This window comes from Bipolaris zeicola, assembly GCF_000523435.1.
Source record: "Bipolaris zeicola 26-R-13 unplaced genomic scaffold scaffold_18, whole genome shotgun sequence".
Classification (NCBI taxonomy): domain Eukaryota; kingdom Fungi; phylum Ascomycota; class Dothideomycetes; order Pleosporales; family Pleosporaceae; genus Bipolaris; species Bipolaris zeicola.
Window position 1 is genome coordinate 71,649 of NW_006912067.1, and position 18,043 is coordinate 89,691.

The 18,043-nt window shown below is 51.2% G+C and overlaps 7 protein-coding genes across 7 annotated transcripts; 4 read left to right on the forward strand and 3 right to left on the reverse strand.

The window, feature by feature from the left end:
* Positions 1-1,216: 1,216 nt before the first annotated feature.
* Positions 1,217-4,257, reverse strand: COCCADRAFT_23282 (uncharacterized protein; the record flags this gene model as incomplete). The annotated part of the gene is made up of 3 exons (XM_007710445.1): positions 1,217-2,645; positions 2,704-3,519; positions 3,839-4,257. The coding sequence occupies 3 exons, from the start codon at positions 4,255-4,257 to the stop codon at positions 1,217-1,219; spliced, it is 2,664 nt and encodes an 887-aa protein (XP_007708635.1).
* Positions 4,258-5,922: 1,665 nt separating this feature from the next.
* Positions 5,923-6,467, forward strand: COCCADRAFT_86763 (uncharacterized protein; the record flags this gene model as incomplete). The annotated part of the gene is made up of 3 exons (XM_007710485.1): positions 5,923-5,971; positions 6,031-6,290; positions 6,348-6,467. The coding sequence occupies 3 exons, from the start codon at positions 5,923-5,925 to the stop codon at positions 6,465-6,467; spliced, it is 429 nt and encodes a 142-aa protein (XP_007708675.1).
* A 463-nt stretch (positions 6,468-6,930) lies between these two features.
* Positions 6,931-7,693, forward strand: COCCADRAFT_1978 (uncharacterized protein; the record flags this gene model as incomplete). The annotated part of the gene is made up of 4 exons (XM_007710426.1): positions 6,931-6,966; positions 7,020-7,097; positions 7,155-7,370; positions 7,430-7,693. 4 exons carry the CDS (start codon positions 6,931-6,933, stop codon positions 7,691-7,693), a joined length of 594 nt encoding a protein of 197 aa, XP_007708616.1.
* Positions 7,694-8,150: 457 nt separating this feature from the next.
* Positions 8,151-9,137, reverse strand: COCCADRAFT_86668 (uncharacterized protein; the record flags this gene model as incomplete). Its single annotated transcript, XM_007710486.1, has 1 exon — positions 8,151-9,137. One exon carries the CDS (start codon positions 9,135-9,137, stop codon positions 8,151-8,153), a length of 987 nt encoding a protein of 328 aa, XP_007708676.1.
* A 2,368-nt stretch (positions 9,138-11,505) lies between these two features.
* On the forward strand, positions 11,506-11,835 carry COCCADRAFT_86680 (uncharacterized protein; the record flags this gene model as incomplete). The annotated part of the gene is made up of 2 exons (XM_007710487.1): positions 11,506-11,537; positions 11,604-11,835. The coding sequence occupies 2 exons, from the start codon at positions 11,506-11,508 to the stop codon at positions 11,833-11,835; spliced, it is 264 nt and encodes an 87-aa protein (XP_007708677.1).
* Positions 11,836-12,711: 876 nt separating this feature from the next.
* Positions 12,712-13,164, reverse strand: COCCADRAFT_86580 (uncharacterized protein; the record flags this gene model as incomplete). The annotated part of the gene is made up of 1 exon (XM_007710488.1): positions 12,712-13,164. A coding segment is annotated over one exon (453 nt), but the record flags the coding sequence as incomplete, so codon positions are not given.
* Positions 13,165-13,882: 718 nt separating this feature from the next.
* Positions 13,883-15,737, forward strand: COCCADRAFT_23286 (uncharacterized protein; the record flags this gene model as incomplete). Its single annotated transcript, XM_007710446.1, has 5 exons — positions 13,883-14,095; positions 14,165-14,643; positions 14,694-15,028; positions 15,089-15,495; positions 15,549-15,737. The coding sequence occupies 5 exons, from the start codon at positions 13,883-13,885 to the stop codon at positions 15,735-15,737; spliced, it is 1,623 nt and encodes a 540-aa protein (XP_007708636.1).
* Positions 15,738-18,043: the final 2,306 nt, after the last annotated feature.

An 18,043-nucleotide genomic window follows, 5' to 3' on the forward strand; every position in this document is an offset into this window, starting at 1 on the left:
AAAGTTGATTAACAAAATGCAAACAATTCAGATGCAAATTATCATGGTTTCCTACAAATTTTGCACTTTGCTTCGACTTTTCTTTTTTTTGTTCTGCATACAACGTCGAATCATGCTTTCAATTCATTCCAAGAAATACGTTCCGAGTAACATGGTAGTACACATTTTGTACGAGTTAGGCTAGATCCTCCGCGCCTTGGTACCTTTTACACTTACGTTCTTCTCTTACTACACAAGTTTGATCCATCTGATAAGATGAAGAGATCAGTACTGTACTTTCACGTGCGGGAGGGGGGCCGCATTGAGACTAGCGGCAACATGTTTACTCAACAATATTGATGGTTATGACCGGCACCGGTGAAGACTAAGCAAGGGAAAGCACGAAAAAAACGTAATACGAAGAAAAATTGCATCAACTCCTTGGCTTCTTTTTTTTATGAGCATGTAAATTACATCAAAGTATTACACCACTGAGAAGAAAAAAAAAGGCAAAGACATATTTCTCTAATTTTCATTGATCTTGCATTTTAGTTACAGATGTATGTATAAGCAGCCTAGCCCATATCCATGCCCGCCTTTGTCTGTTCCATGACGATGCATATTGTATGAATTGACTTGTGAGTTTAAAAATATATAAACGACTTGCACAGAAGCGAGAAAAAAAAGAAAGCTTACGAGTTTAATGCACGGCAATAGCAAAAATAAAAAACATAATCGCATAAAGCCTTGGACTCGACACCACACCATTTAACAAACAAAACTCCCATACACACGGAAAAAGCGAAAGCAATGCAACCGCGCAATGCAAATCCCATGCCCCGGCAAAAACGAAAGATGGTGTACGTGTCGTAGTGCGTAGGTTTTCACTACCTGTAAAAATTCATTCTGGAAAATCCTGGAATCGTCGTGGATCATGGAGTGGACACAGTGGTCCCTGACTGTTGGAGGTTACGCGAATTGTACCTCTGTAGCCACTGGTTGCGTTGGCAGCAGCAGCAATTGATGGAGCATATTAATCAAAGACTTGAAAGTAGTTCAAGTCTTTGTTGTAGGGAAAGCTCTGGGTATCCAAGAAGAGGCTCGTAGCAATAAGACTGCCTTGAACTAATAAAACAGAACAAGACAGCAACTTTTGTCGGGTCGTAGGAAGGAAGTGCTGTAGAAGAATCATAACGGTAGAAAAAAAGGACGAGACCATTATCTGATGAGAGGCTCATCAGACGTCAAACTGGCCGTGGTTGAAGACATCGTGCTCGTTGCTGGCAACAACGCCAGACATCCTGTCGCCACGCCCTGCTGGCCTGTCCCAGTTGACATCATCCGTATCATCGTCCATACGTTCCATGCCTTCGCTCCTGTGTCTATCATGGCCAAATTGTTGCTCCATTGTGCTCTGGTCTGTGAAGGTGAAACCGGCAAAGTTGGCTTGCATCGTTGGCGAGAGTGGCGTGGATGCCGAGTTGACACCTGAAGCCAGAGCAGCAGCACGTGCATTCAGGGAACCAGCACCGTTGAGAGCGTTGGTGAACTCGGGATCGAAGTTGGACACGTCAAGCTCTCCCTTGAGTTTGGGCTTGAACGGAGGCACAACGTTCTTCTTGGCCAGAGCGTCCCAGTCGATATCAGCAAAGAAGGGGTGATCCTTCAACTCTTCCGCATCGCGTGTAGCGCCGAGTCTGTGCTTGGGGTTCCTGTTGAGAAGTCCCTTGACGAAATTCCTACCTTCTGTGCTGAGGGCGTCGCGAGGGAACCTGACTTTTCCGAAAGCAATGTTCTTGTACATTTGCTGGGTATCTTCTGCGTAGAATGGACTCCAGCCACAGCACATTTCGAAAACTAGCACACCGAGAGACCAGAAGTCGACCATCTTGGTGTAGCCGTGCTCATCCAAGAGGACCTCGGGAGCAAGGTATTCGGTAGTGCCGCAGAATGTGTTGGTTGTGGCGTTCTCGGTGAGGTTGGCCTTGGACAGACCAAAATCGCAGAGTGCGATATGACCGTTTGCATCCAGAAGGATGTTCTCAGGCTTGAGGTCTCGGTACACAATGTTGTGTTCGTGGAGATGCTGCAATGCGAGGATGAGCTCTGCAATGTAGAACTTGGCACGTGCTTCCTGGAAACGACCTTCTCTCTGGAGATGCCAGAAGAGCTCACCTCCAGACATGTAGTCGGTTACAAAGTACAAATCTGAAGGAGTCTGGAAAGAGAATTTGAGCCCGACAATGAAAGCCGAATCAGCCATGGCTGTCCGAACGAGAATGTTGCGTTCTCCAAGTGTATGTGCCACCTCCTTCTTCTGTACAATCACCTTCTTCGAAAGGACCTTCATGGCGTAAATTCGGCGAGTGTCTCGCTTGCGGACCTGGAAGACCTGGCCAAAAGTACCCTTTCCAATAAGCTTGAGAATTTCGAAATCTTCTGGGCCATAGTGCTTCTTTTCGACCTTTTGGAAATTGAGCTTTAAATGGATTTCTCCAGTAACAACGCCGCCTTCGCCTTCTCGAGGCTCCAGTGGGAACCAGCCATCGTAGGGCTCGTTATATTCAACAAGGTTTGGACAGAAGCGAACATGGCCGAGGAAAGCCTCGCCGTTGGCGCGATCGTAGACTGAGACGTCGACTTCTGCATGGTCTCCAACAACATCACTTGAAGCTGTTAGGCTCGGAATCTACAAAAGTGAAGGGAAAAAATATCGCCACTTACAAAATTGCTTCGTGTCCCCACTTGGGGGCGGTGACTTCTTCGAGAGAGCCATTGTCCCTGGGGTCTGAGCTGTGGCCACTGTTGCTGCTCTGTCGGCTCTTCATTGGGATAGCCATTGGGTGGTTCATTTGGCTCTCTGTTCGCTTCATCTGCATGGGTGGGCGGCCCTTCTTCGAGTCATCGTGCCTGGGGCCATCTGAGATATACTCGGCCCATTGGAATTGGCAGACGACATAGGGGTCTACACTGGGAACGAGGCCCCTTCCTTCAGAGATTGTGACTGCGAGCTTGCCTTTTGGGGCGACGACGGGAGCCGTCTTGCTTTCCTTGGACTGGTCTGACGCATTGGAGGTGCGAGACAGGTTCGAGGGCTGCGGCTTGGTTTCTTGCGAGCGTGTGCGAGGAGTCTGAGGAGGGGTAGCCTGTTGCAACGGCGCAAAGTCGCCTTGCGTTAGCTTCTCCGTTTCACCAGCCAACTGTGAGGCTGAAGGAGTTCGGGAAGAGGCACTAGGGGTGGGGCTAGGCAGCATTTTGGGTTGGGTAGATGACTCTTTTTGCTCTTTTTCTTGGGGTTCCGACGGTGCAGGCTCGAGATGGTTCTGTGCAGAAGAAGTGACGGGTGCGGGGGAGGGGCTTGCCGCTGACAACGACTTCCGCGAGGGCATAAGAGAATCACGAACCTGACCAAAGTAACTATGCAGAATACCCGGCAGTCGTTTGTCCGTAGGATCGGGCTTGGGTGTCGTGGCACCGGGTGGCGTGGAGCTGGTGGAGCCGATCTGGTCGTGTCCGTCGTCATTATTTTCGTTTGTTGCTCTGTGGTGAGTCAGCAATGGAGAAGACGACATCATGTCGCATCAAGTTAAAGGGCGGTGAGTGCGTGTCGGGGCGGGAGCAACGTGGTGGTGTGAGGGCTGCGGCCATGGCCACGAGTCGCTGGGCCGATGGCGAAGAAATAGTGTGCAACGTTGGACGGGGACGTTGCTCAGCTGCATCTGACCAGCTCAGATGCTAGGCTTTGCTAAGCGACGGGGATAGCTCTGGGGTGGCGGCCCAAGGCTGCACACACCCAACCAGCACGGCGAGGGCGGCGAGGGCGAGATGGGGGAAAAAGGGCAAAGCAGGGCGTGCTTACCGTGTCATTGCCTGTCGAAGCAGGTCGGCAGCGCCAGAGGACGTGGTGCCGGCGTGGGAGGCCATGGTGGGTGGTTGGCGGGTCGAGGGTGCAGTGCCGACGTTGAGGGTGGAAAGGGTCGGGACAAGACTGCTCGACTTGTTGCGGATGTGATGGCGGGGTTGGATGGTCTTTGTGGAAGAGTCGGAGGTGCGCGAGACTAGTCCGGGACGGTGCGAAAGGGCATCTACAGCTGGGCTCTTTGGGCGGATCTTGGAGGCGGCAGTGGAAGGGGTGATGGTGGCTGTGGAGGAGGAGGAGTAGTAGGAGGAGGAGTTGTCACGGAGGCTGGCGCGAGAGGGGCTGCTGCTGAAGGTATCGCTGGCCGGGGACGCTGAGAGCGAAGTGGGCGCCGGGTCCGCAGGCGGGCGTGAAGTCATAATAATCAATTGGAACCTGGCTCGCTGCTCCGAGCGGCCTTGGCCCTAAACAAGCGCGTTGCAACGACTGTGCGAAAACTCTGCTCTAGGACGTCTTTAACGGGGCAAGCAGTCCGAGTTTGTGCAGGCTCGAGCCACGCGGCGGTGTGTAAGGCGCGGGTAGGGTTGGGGAGAGGTGAGCGGGTGTGCGTGTGCAGTGAGTGTGCCTTGGAAGAGCCTGAGGAGTGGGTTCGGGTACAGTTGGCAGGAGACAGGCTGCAGCATCGACACGGCCGTGTCAGTGTGGTGAGTGATTAGCGTGCGGGAGCAGCGATGCAGACAGACGGGCGATTGATAGCAGCGTCGTCAGAGGGCGCTGCAGATTGCAGGTGATTGCAGATTGCGGATTGCAGACGACGGGCGGAGGAATCGATAGTACTACGGGGATGGATGGATGGGCGGAACACAGAAAGCAGATGGATAGATAGGCAAGGCGTTGCGCTCGTTATTGACCGTAGCCCATTGTTCCCTTTCACCGCGGGCACGTTATCCGACCGGTCAACTAGGGAGGCTTGCTAGATTTGATATGCTGCTACTACCAGTACACTACTCGTACTGCTGCTCGTCCCCCTCTACCAATGCATTCACTTCGGGGCGCTGGTGGCGGAGCCTTGGCCACGAGCCTCTGCAGCGCTGCACTGCACTGCACCACCACTGCCGCAACGCCTGCCGCTTGTCCTCGGCCCTTTGACCGCCACCCACCACCGCCCCAGTGCTGTCATCAGTCACTCACACCCTTCATCCACTTGCACTTGCACTGTCGGTCGCCGAGAGATGGGCGCAAGCTGGAGCCAAATGATCCAACTAGACATGCGTGTTAGAGGCAGCAGCAACTAAGTAACAGCAACCGCACCAGTACTGCACACTACCACCAACGACCCCCCCGTTGCCGTCTACGTATGGACATGACACGCCCGTCGTTGACCCGTTGGGGGTGCGTGGGCCAAGCAAGCTGCCGTGCGCTGACGTCGTCTCTCCACCGCAGTGCGCCTTCACGGCCGGCAGCAGATTGCAGTCCCTGGCTAAGATCTCGGAGCAAAGCGATTCACTGCCAATCACCGCCTCCACCTGCCCGTGTCTGGTGGAGCCCGAATACCCTCACATTTTCTGCTCAAGCCAGCCGCTGCGTCAAGCGCCCAGCCTGTCGTTTGAAGAAAAGACGCAGCCCTCAGCCCTCAGGTGCCGCCCGATAGCGATAGCGATAGTGCCATGGGTAGTGCACGTAGTCTCTGATAGACAGCCGACCATGGGACCGGTGTAGTCCATTTGCTTCCGGCAATCGGCAGCTTCACGTGAGCCCTGACTCGCAGACGCCCTCACTGCCACCCATGGTTGACCTCTCTCGTGTGTGTGTGTGTGACTCCCTCTCCCCTCGTGCGTGTATGTAGTAGTATGTAGTACTAACCATGTACTACTAGTAATTATGTGGTGAGCACACTGGCTGGTGACAGCCTGCACTCCCGCACGCCCGCCAATCAGCGCCATAGCCATCCACGCCGTCGGCCAAACAGCCGGCCCGTGCAGGCGTATTGCATTTCTTAAGTCGAGCTGCACGGCACCCGGGCGCGCGCAGGCTCACGAGCTCAACGCCACAGCAGACAGTAGCACACTGCCCACTTGACCATTATGTCCGACCGCGAGTTTGGCGGTAACGACGATCTGTCGCTGCCAAAGGGTGAGTGCTCCTGGCATGCGCCCGCCTGGCCCCAAACCCTTCACTAACGCGCCCGACAGCGACGGTGCAAAAGATTGTCCAAGATATCCTCGCCAGCGAGCCAGGCATGACCTTTGCCAAGGACTCGCGAGACCTGCTTATTGAGTGCTGCGTCGAGTTCATCACCCTCATCTCGTCCGAGGCCAACGAAATCGCCGAAAAGGACGCCAAGAAGACCATAGCCTGCGAGCATGTCAAGGCTGCTCTCGAGGAGCTTGACTTTGGCGACTACGTGCCCGCCATCCTCGACGTCGCACAAGACTACAAGAAACAGCAACAGGTACGCGCTCGCCAAATACATACATATACCTGTCTTGTCGGAGCTAACGTGGGGCAGAACCGCGAAAAGAAGCAAACCAAGATTGAGCAGAGTGGCATGACCGAGGAGCAGCTCATTGCTGCCCAGGAGGAGCTCTTCAAGAATGCTACGAGCAAATTCAACGCACCCTCGCAGTAATCAGCTGCCTAATCTGACGCATCACTTGTACGAATAACGGACTCAGTTGCATGGCGTTTGGGCGGATATCGAGGGATGCGGGCATGGCGTTTGGGGTAGACCAGGTAGGCTTTCAGCGTATGCAGGCCACCATTTTTCAAATGCATAAGGCTAGGCGTTTTCCGGTGCGATTCGGTGTCGAGCGGGCTGCACCGCAGCCCAGAGACCACCATGACATATTTACCATGATTTTAACTTGTGCATCCATCTGTCCACTGCTCTCTTGAATGCGCGTCGGCTAGTTCTCTGCAACAGGACGAGCATTCGCGCGACCCTTTCGCGACCAATGACGTCGGGGCGCGTGGGCCGCCAAACCCCGCGTAGCCCTGGCCAGTAGCGGCAACCCACCTACACCTTCCCATCTCCCCAAGCCCTACTCCAACCCACGCCGACCCTGCCAACTGTTATACTCCAACTGCACACCATGTCGGGTCTCGAGAATGCGCTTTTCAACCTCAAGGTGGGCATCGGCCGCCTGTCCCTGCTAGTAGTCAGCCCGCTGACCTTGACTAGTTCACAGCCAAGTCGCTGAACCGGCAGGCCCTCAAAGCTGGCAAGGAAGAGCAGGCTGAGAAGACCAAGCTGGAAAAGGTGTGCGCGCACAAAAAGTCTTGCTCCCAGCCAGCAACATACTGACGCGCTCGCCAGGCTATGAAGCAGGGCCACAACGATATCGCACGCATCTACGCCGGAAACGCCATCCGCAAACAGAACGAGAAGCTCAACCTCCTACAGCTCGCCTCCCGCGTCGATGCCGTCGCTGGCCGTGTACAAACAGCAGTTACTATGCGCCAAATCACGGGCAACATGATGAAGGTCAACCGGAGTCTGGACGTGGCCATGAAGTCGATGAGTCCTGAACGCGTATGTAGCCACTACAGTCGCAGCAGGGACCCCCAACGCCCATGCTAACCCTACCCTAGATTGCTGCAGTCATGGTTGATTTTGAGAAACAATTCGAGAACGTAGACTCCGCTACCGAACTCTATCAGGACATCACCTCGTCTGCCACGGCCGTTGGCACCCCACAAGAAGATGTCGACCGCCTCATGGCCCAGGCAGCAGATAAAGCAGGCGTTGACCTACAACAAGACCTGCAAGAGGCCACGCCGGCCAAGACCAAGGTGGGTCCCACCGAGCAGGAAGAGGAGGCTTTTACCGAGAGGCTGCGCGCGCTGAGAAACTGAACCATGGGCAATGATTAACTGAAATGGCTTCTTTGGTGTAAATGGAGTTGGGGTGTCACATATACGAAACGGTTTATGAAAAAGGCTACATTTGATTCTGATACAGCAAGCTGTCATCACTGCAATTAACATTATTCATCAAGTGGACCCTGATTCTCAGTCCCTGCATCTGTGTGCTCCCGCAAACACCACGTCATTCGCACATCTTACCATTTCTTACGACGTACATATATACTACAGTACTCCACATGTTGTGTTTCTGTATGTAACCGCACATTCGGCCCGATCCTCGACTTGGATAGGGAATTTCCGGAACGCAATCGGTCCACTTTGCGTGCTACCGTCTCCTCGTTTGCCAAGAAAAAATACAGAGAAATCATGAGCACTACATCCGCTCAAGTGCCAATATACACAAGGCATGAATGTGACCTTGAAATGATCACCACCACAATATGGCCTAAGAAGTCCCTGCCTCCTTATCCTTCCTCCTCGAACGACCCTCCTCTTCAATCCTCTCCACCAACATATCAGCAAGGAACCACTTCTCCTGACTCGCTTCCCCCATGATCCTGTGACTAGATTCCAGGAACTTCCCCTTGAACAGCGCCCAAAGCTCCTCATCAGCCGCCTCACCAGTCCCCGGCTTGGGATAAAAAGGATCGTTCTTGTAGAAAGCGACGCAAGCCTGCTCAGCGCCCGTCTCATCAATCTGAATCGGACGACAACAGTCAAAGTCGAGAATCCACATGCAGTGAACACCCAGGTACTCCGACTCGAAGGTAGGTGCATGCCCTGCGCGCGGAGGAGCCAGCACAAACTCGACATCATTCGCATCGATTCTCGCACCCCAGTGCATCAGCGCAAGCGCTTCCGCCATGGCTCCCGCATACGCCCTGACGTCCAACCCCAGCACCTCCATCTGATCAACATGCAACGGCACATTACGCAGACTGAAGCGCTGAAAGCGCGATTGACCAGCTCTGTCTTGCCTGTGGCGCCGCCGGCGACCAAGGTACGGTCGAATCAGACAAGCGTCGTCGTCTGGGTTTCCCTTGACAAACTCGCTCAGCGACGTGTTGCCCGCGCAGAAGAGATCGACGAGTTTGTCGCTGGTGGACCGGAGGACTTTGGGGGTGCGCTCCGAGGCTAGGGCTCTGCATGGTGAGTAGCCCGGTGGGAATTGGGCGAGGCTCGTGTGCCACCAGGGGTCGCTGGCTTGGATGAGTCGCTGGCATTGCGGTATGCAGAGGGGCGTGGAGAGGGGCTGGTGCTGCTGCGTGCTCTCGACCACTTTGACATGCATGTTGTAGTCGTTTGTGACGGAGCGGCCTGGTCCGCCGTCTTCGCGCTTGATGGCGGTTTGGCGGGTGCTGTCTTCGAGGGTCCAGACACTGCCGCAGAAGCCTTTGCCGATGCAGCGGTAGCGAGCGTTGGTTTGTTGCATAGTTTTGAATGTAAGCTTGAAGTTTGAGTTCAGCAAGGGGGATTGTTTGTGGTTAAATAGGTGATAGAGAGACTTGCGTTTGGCGGGTTCTCAGCTGTTTGTGCCGTGGTACTGTTGGTCGTTTGCTTCGAGTGTTTACCAATGACGTCTTCGCTATTGTAGGCTGCAGGTGAGAGACATGATTCAGAAACTCACTGTATAGTCACAATCTGTTCAGCCGTTTGCATTTTATGCATTGGCTCAGCTTTGTACCAAGTATGACGTGGCCAGCAGATTGGCTGGTAGTTGATGGGATTCGTAGCGTAGAACTGCTAAATACTGTGGGTTGCATTTATGTCAAACGATTGTCTCCGTGAGCTATACTTTTGGAGAATATCAGAGATATACAGAGCCAAAAGGCGTTGTGGATGAATTCAAGAATCATTTGCAAAAGCTTTGCGTAAGTTCGATCACACTCAAGGAACAAAACCCTGAGACTCACATGTCAGCTTCACTTTGAATATGGTCTATTCAAGTATCTAATAACGACTTTTCCTCCAAAGGGTCAAACCCCAGACGGTTCCAACACGCATTCCTGTGTAACAAGAACCCAGTACAAACCCATCAAAAAATTGTGAAAAAAAAACCTGACCTTCCTTTACCCGCCGAGCACCATCTTCTCACAGCAACTTAACTTGTTGTCTTGAACCGTAAGCTTCAAACCAACCCTCCCTCTCAAACCCCCGAGCACCTTCACCTGGCGAGAAAAAAAATACTGTTACTCCTCTGCAATCTATCCTTCTTGTGCAGTTCCATCACTAAAATTCAGAAAACACACGTATATATTGAAACTAAGTAAAACAAAAGTCCCTGTGGCTTTGTGTGTGCAAATTCTACTAAGAAATATGCGTGAACAAGGGCTTATGTCATCTATCAATCCGAAAGTGTGTGAGTCCTATCGTCAAAAGGTACATAATGACTTTGTCCTTCTGATACAGCACCACGTCCTTCCCGCTACCTTCTTTACACTCATCCCGCGGCAGCCAAAATCACATACGCATCTAGATACCGTGATACTTAATTGAAGCTAGCTGGATCGCATAATCTCGTACATTATCCCCGCAAGATCTCTATGTACCTCTGGGGTTTATATAGCAGCTGCTACTATTGTGCTGGACAACTGGTATAGTAATGAGCGACGAGAACTGTATGCCGAGTATTGCTACAAACTATAGGATTTTGAAGGGAATATGCAGACTTTCAAGAATATGTGATCTATTATTGGGCTTAGAACGAGTGAGCAGGTAGATACAGTCGGGTGAAATGAATATCGATGACATTAGTTTTTGAAACAACTAGACTGTTCCCAGACCGCTAGAACGTGTTTGTGTATTGATCAGCAGAGAACACTCAAAAAAAAAGCGGTGCTAATTTGACGATGAAAAGTCGCGTACCCTGTAAGAAAAAAAAATACTGTTTAATTTCCACCCTACTCAGCTTACATCTTGCAATGAAGTCGATCAACAACTTCGTCCCTTGATCCAAACGCTTCAACACCCATCCTCTCCAAATCGCCGACAGAAGTCTCACCTTCCGATATACCCATGTGCCCCATACAGTGGGCGACATCATCACTCACCATATAAACGAAGTGACACACGCACGGCTGCGTAGTTGGGAGGAATGCGGTCGATGTGGGTCATACGGGTATGGCAACAAAGATCAACCTAAAAGTGACAAGTGGTTAGATGATTGATTTTCCTTTTAAGTAGAATATGATAGGTCGGCTCAAGGACTTGGTTGGGTCCTGTTACTACTGTGAAGTAGCACAGAAATTAGGACATGAACTGTTTCGACTTTAGAGCATGAGACTGTGGTAGGAGTCTAAGGGAGTTACTGCTTATAATTGTCCTTAAAAAAATTCGACCAAAGATGTGGTAGATGATGATAATGACGATGTGTAATTGTAACAAGTCTTGATGTTTCCAAGGTGAAGTTGACATGGACAGGAGACGATCTTGTAATGTTCCCAAAAATATTACATACCACAGTTGAGCGAGAATAGCCAACCACAATTTCCACGACTTACAGATCGAGCAATTCCTACAAATTATCGAGCACCGTATTGCTTATATGTCCATTCTCTTTTCAGTAGCCACCACATGTGTACCACAAGGTGGATATGACGATGCACAGACCACATCGCTTACCGATTCGCACGCGATGATCGAAAAATACGTCGAAAGCAAAAAAATCCGACCAATTTACACGTTTCCTGTACATTTGACGTGAGGTTTAAACAGTCGCAAAGTTTTGTCGTTGTTCGCTGACACTGTCCCTAAAGCCGACCCTTCCCCCCCCTCCCCCCAAACCGCAAATCTTTGCCACAATGGAGAACGAACGCGGAGAACTCGTAGACCTGTAAATAATCCTTGGCCCCGGTGAATAAGCCAGACTGGACATGAGTAAAACTGATACTTCTGGCAGCTACATCCCACGCAAGTGCGACGCCACCAACCGTATCATCCGCCCCAAGGATCACGCTTCTGTGCAGATCGCCATTGCCAATGTTACAGCTGAAGGCCGCGCAATCCCCGGAGACAACAAGTCGTTTGCCCTCGCTGGCTTCGTCCGCGCAATGGGTGAGGCTGACGACTCGTTGAACCGCCTGGCTCAACAGAGTGGATATCTGGAGAAGGTGTGGAACGCTGTCAAATAAGGGGAAAAGAAAAGAATGAGAAGGAAAAAAAAATCAGATTGCGAAAAATTGGTTGAAAAATGTCACGATATGATCGAAACGAGGATAGATGGTATTTTGGGCTCCCGGCGTATAGGATTGTAAAGCAAGTCAGCTACTGGAGAGCATGAAAAGGCTAGACAGCGTCCAAGTCTTGTAGACGACTCTGCGAAAATGCAGACTAGAATTTACTTCTTAAGTTCAAGGTCCTGAGAGGGTCCATTTGCTTTGTGCGAGGCTTTCTGCTTCCAGCTCTTTTTGGCCTGCGGTGTATTCCTTACATGCCCAAAATCTCTTGGCGTAGTATTATGTCGAGGTATTTTTTTCTGATGGGAGCTGCCTGTGTTGATTGTGCGGGGATGATAAAGGGTTATTAGTGCTTTGGATAAATATGCATCTCTGACCCTCTGCGCAGTGTTCAGTACTTGTCTATGGTAGTGCTGTATACATGGCGGTACGCGTATTGGGTGAATCGGCATTCCGGCTCTTGCATATCTTAGGGCGTTCCTGATTAAGGAAATGGGCACCGACTAATGGGCTCAGCCTGATGTACGTGGCATATTTTCCGCATGATTGTGGCGAGTGTTGAGAGACAATTGGCTATGGTTAAGACGGATAACTGGCATGTGGAATGAGCAAAGTGGGCCCAAGAAACGAGGAACTTCGCCCTGCTGATCACAACAAGTCTATCATGAGAGCTAGTAAATGCCAATGGGGAGGTTGGGTCGTGGAGATGTGGAGTGATCGCCTGTTGGGTTGGATACAACTATGCGTATGCGTATTCACGACTTGGAGGCCCAGACTACTGGCTCTTACCAGGCCATCGGGAGAGAAGCCGATTGTAGTAAAGTGTGCATCTTACTGCAGGAGACTAGCGAATGCAACGGTAAGCGCGGCGCCTGAAGATAGAGAATGCATCAACATGGCAGCGCCTCGGCAGCACATGATGCTAGGGTGCAAATCTAGAAGCGAATCGTTTTGCGTAATATCAAAACCCAAACCTGATACACTGGTGCTCGTTCGCAGCCACAGTTGCTCAGCTGTTGGCAGACAATGGTGGACGGCAGAGGGCGGACGGGCCGCCTGTCGTCGTGATTCAACTCGCGGAACATTACACCGAGGATTAGAATATAGGCGTTGGCGGCACCTGTTCCGTCCGGGATGATGGATCGCTACCGTCGCGAATAATGGATCGCTACCGGCGCAGACGGACGCACTACGAAGAACAGCTTGGTGTATTCCGCTAGGGGCTAGGGTGGCTTTGGGTGGCGTACTGTCAAACCTGACGACAAATGATGGGGTAATGGAGTAGTCCCATGTGCGATGGGACGAAGGTGGACAGGCACAATATGTACAGCAGCATCTTCGGTATGCTTATGGCGAGCACAGGAGTCTTTTGTAGCGGTAATTAGCTGGACTACTGACGGTGGGACCGCCAGTGCTTGTGGGCGGGGGGTCATGCGCGGTGTAGAAATTGCTCTACTGCTGGGAGAGAAGAACGTCCGGGGAGAAAGTGTGGGAAACCCCTGCGAAACAAGCTTCAGCGGGGCCGGATAAATTCAGTCGTGGTGCGGGGATGGGGTAGCGTGGGTAGCGTTGGCTGGGGCTCCGCGACCGGGGCTGTGATAGGCGGCTCTGGGCCAACACGACGGCTAAGGCCTCAAGGAATCAGCTAACGTCAGGCCGCCAATCTCCATCTGGACTCTCCCGGTGGGTTGAAGGCGGCTAACCAAAGCATTGCCAAGTTGCAACGGGATACAATTAAGCTTGTCAAATTCGAATCACACGCGGGTGGGCGTTGGCGTCGGGCCAGTTTGATAGCCTCTTTGATCTGATTGATGGAATCTCGTCTCCAAACTACTGACCCCAGATGCCGCCCTGTCTGACTTGCGGGACACTTGGGGCCCTTGCTCTTGGGCTTGTTATTTAAAAGTGCTACCATCGCAGTGATGATCTTCTTTTGCTTCCCTTTACCTGCCAGCCTCTCTTATACCGCACACTCTGCTTGTGTCGGTTCACATCTGCAAGCATGGCGGATAAAATCGACAACAAGGCCTATGGCGCCGACACGCAAATCGAAAAGGCCATGTCGAACCTCGAAATCGACGAGAAGTCGACGGCTGCCCAGAACAAGGCTGCTGCTATCGAGGCTGAAAATGCCGAGCACAACATGACTGTGCCACAGGCAGTCAGGGAATACCCCATGGCTGCTTTTTGGGCCTTTGTCATGTCTTGCACTATCGTCAGTCCCTCCTCCCGCTCAATTGACATGTCAAAAACAAAAGAGAATTCCAGCTAACATGACATGTAGATTATGGAATCCTACTGTGTTTTCTTGATGGGAAACTTCATCGCCCTTCCCGCATTTGCCAATGCCTATGGTAAATTCAGCCCCGTCGACAACAAGAAGATCATCGTAGCCAGCTGGCAGTCTGCTCTCCAGATGGGTGGACCAGTGGGTGCAATCATCGGTGTCTGCTTGGCCGGTCCCCTTACCAGCCGCATTGGATACCGCTGGGCGACTATTTCCGCACTCATGGTGTTGAACGCCTTCATCTTCATCTTCTACTTCGCCAACTCGCTTCCCGTCATGTTCGTCGCCCAGCTCCTCGAGGGTATTCCATGGGGCGTCTTCATCGCCAACTCCCCAGCCTACTGCAGTGAGATTACGCCAATTCAACTCCGAGCTCCTGCTACTCAGATGTTGCAAATGTTCTGGGCTATTGGTTCCATCATTGTCACTGGTGTCACCTATCATTACAACACAATGGACAGCGCAAAGGCGTACAGGTATGTATTTCGATACTTTGTATCTAATATTTTGCTAACCGAGCTCCTAGAATCCCCATTGCCCTCCAATGGATGTTCCCCACCCCTCTTGCCATTCTCATCTACCTGGCTCCAGAGTCTCCCTGGTGGTTGACCCGAAAGGGACGTTATGAAGAGGCCGAGAAGGCAGTCGGACGCTTGGGACGCAAGACCATGCTCAACCTCAAGGAGTCCGTTGCTATGATGCGCCGTACCATTGAGCTTGAGAAGTCAGTCAAGGACCCCAGCTATCTGGAGCTCTTCCGAGGCGTCGACCGCTACCGAACCCTCATCGTGTGCGGTGTTTACGCGGCACAGAACCTTACTGGTAACCTCATCGCCAACCAGGCCGTATACTTCTTTGAGCGTAAGTTTTATTTTACCACGATCCTGAAATTTTAGAGCCATGTTGCTAATTCCTTCACAGAGGCTGGAATGAGCACTGACACTGCGTTTGCCCTCGGTCTCATCACCTCTGCTCTCCAGATGATCTTTGTCATGCTGTCTTGGATTTTGACCTCGTATCTCGGTCGTCGTACCATCTATGTATGGGGCTCTCTCATCAACGTCGGCTTCCTTGTGGCCCTCGGTATTGCAGCCTCCGTTAGCACGCCAACCGCGGCTATTGCCAGAGCGGCTTCTCTCGCCCAAGCCTCCCTCGGTCTCATTGTCTCCGTTCTCTTCACCCTCGGACCTGCGCCTGCTTCTTGGGTCATCATCGGAGAAACATCTGCTATTCGTCTTCGACCCCTCACAACCGGTATTGGACGTGGTTGCTACTATGCCATCAACATTCCTTGCATTTTCCTTTCCAGCTACATGCTTAACCCCGATGTAAGATTTGACCCATTTTGAGCTTTGTGTGAATAGTCACTAACTCAGTACAGGAGGCAAACCTTGGTGGCAAGTGCGGTTACGTCTGGGGTGGCACTGGTTTCTTCTGCTTCGTCATGGCATACTTCTTCCTGCCTGAGATGAAGAACCGATCCTACCGCGAAATCGATATTCTGTTCCACCGCAAGGTTCCTGCTCGCCAATGGTCAAAGACCGTCGTCGACGCCACAGACGACGAGTAAACAGCGCTTGCTCAGGAGACCGAGGCATGATGTGGATGGTAGTAAAGTGTTGATATGTCATCAGTCATGTCCCTTGGTACGATATTAAGTAGTCACTGGGTTAGACTAAATGCTATGACCCCTACCTTGAAAATAATTAATTACGGAAATATTTCCCGTGAACTATAAATCCATCTCTGATGACCTAAGTACAGTCAGCTGTAATTTCTCACACGTGCACTTGTCAACCATGAAGCCATGTTCATGCCTGTCAACAAATCCACACTATGGATATATTTTAATTAAGCCAAGCTACTTGGAATGTAGTTCGCCGTTCACTCGATCTCGGGACGGATCTATTCTCGGAGCGGAAGATATAGTGAATAACTAGAAAAGACCCTTGATCTACCCCATGTGATGACCTCTGCACTTGGTCCTCAAAGCCAACCAATCAAGCCTACATTCACCCCTACAAGTCAAGCTCAGGCAGGCTAGGGTACCCGGAATGACAGTTTTGATGACAGTTCCGCTCAACCGAAGAAATTCACGACTACTTACACGTCTTCGACATTGCTACGGACGCCATCTCTAGACGCAGCCAACCGTAAGGAAAAAGGCTCTCTGCTTGCGATTAGCTTACAGATCTATCTAGTCTGCTTCCAAGAGCTTGGGTCTTGGAAAGTGGGGAAGATTGCGTGTACCCATGGTAATGGGATAGGTGGGTACTAATCTGATCGTGAGGGTCTAGGGACCGTGCTCGAGGACTATCCGCCGGGCTCCGCAGTGACTTCAGGCATTGTTGGAGCATAGTTAGATGTTAAGCACACGAATATGTAGTAGGCCTGTGAGTTGTGGGTATGGCGGCGGCGGCGTTTGTTGTGAATGATTTATCGCAGTTGGTGTGAGGGAAAGAAAGAGGATAGGAAGATGGGCAGATGAGGCTCATTGAGTGGTATATTGCTATCTTTGACTCGAACATATAGCTTCTAGGCAGTATTTGCTGCATGTCCAAAGACTCTACCCGTTTTCTTTGGTTCGGTCTTGCCTGTATTGTCCAAACTGCACACAAAAGCGGTTTAGCGCAAGTACCTTGGTAACCCAGTTCGACAATGTCACCTCTTGCCTTGCTTCATTGTATCTGCCAGTTTATCAACCAGGGTTTGTTTGCTTTCTCGGAAAAACTGTGTGTCAACTCCCCGAGCGTGCATTGGCAGTGCCTTCTAGTCAATACAACATGCCTTCATGAATTGAAACCATTCTTGCTCTACCAACAGAGCCCAAGACATCTTCAAGTTATTTCGAATGACTGCCGTTGAAGATATTAATGCTATCTTGAGTGTCATGGTCAGTAATGTTTTGCTGGTCGTTAATTCTCGCAGTACTGATCTTTCGTAACTGCTCTAGTCACATCGTGTGTAGCTCAAGATATCCTCGAAATCGCAAACAAAACCTTATATGAGCACTTTGAATCAATGTCTGCTCCAAAGGAAGAGCCAAAACAAGAAAGGTGTTAAGATGCCCAACGCAAGCTCGCAAAGGTAGAGGAACAGTGCTCACATGGTACGATACAACAAGATAGCACTATGCACCTGTTCACAAGAACCATTTTGGATGCATCCTAATCTAGCACGGAAGATGACCCTGGTTGCTCCTAGCCGACACTCTTCTCGGAAAGCCTTTGGGAGGGTGAAAGTGAGTCTCGTAGATGAGATATGCAACAACGCCATGGTATGCCCCACAGCGACATGGCCATCAGATGCAAAACTCCATGGCATAGAAACAGTAGCTAATAAGCTCACTTGGCAGCATCTCATGTACCAGACAGCTTACTAAAAGAAAACACGTTTTTCTTTCTTTTTGATTCAGCTGAAATAACATGGTACTGAGAATCTCCAAAGGCCGACCAGTTTCATCGGCTACCAACCTACTTCGGCTTAGGGAGCGTTGTCCGTACTTAAGTAAAAAATCTTAAGTCAATACTTCGACGCATCAAGAGAGGGAACGCCAGCCGGTAGACGACAATGTCGGTAACTACATTCCAGATGGACAGAAACTGGTGGAAGTTATCATGAAAATAACGCTCCTCAAGATACTTCCTATTCCTATCTGTGTGGTCAGTGCTCGTGGTTGCAGCTGGAAAGAAAGCAAACATATCCACACGGATCGACTGAGCAACACATGCATGAGGACTCCGCGGGAGGAAGACAAGATTCTATGCCAACGCCTGGCTTCGCGATCTCGCAATTGCCTATCATTATTAGGTATACGACAAGGTGCCCAGGTTGCCATCGGAAGGTATGCCCAATGTGTGCAGCCATTATCGACGG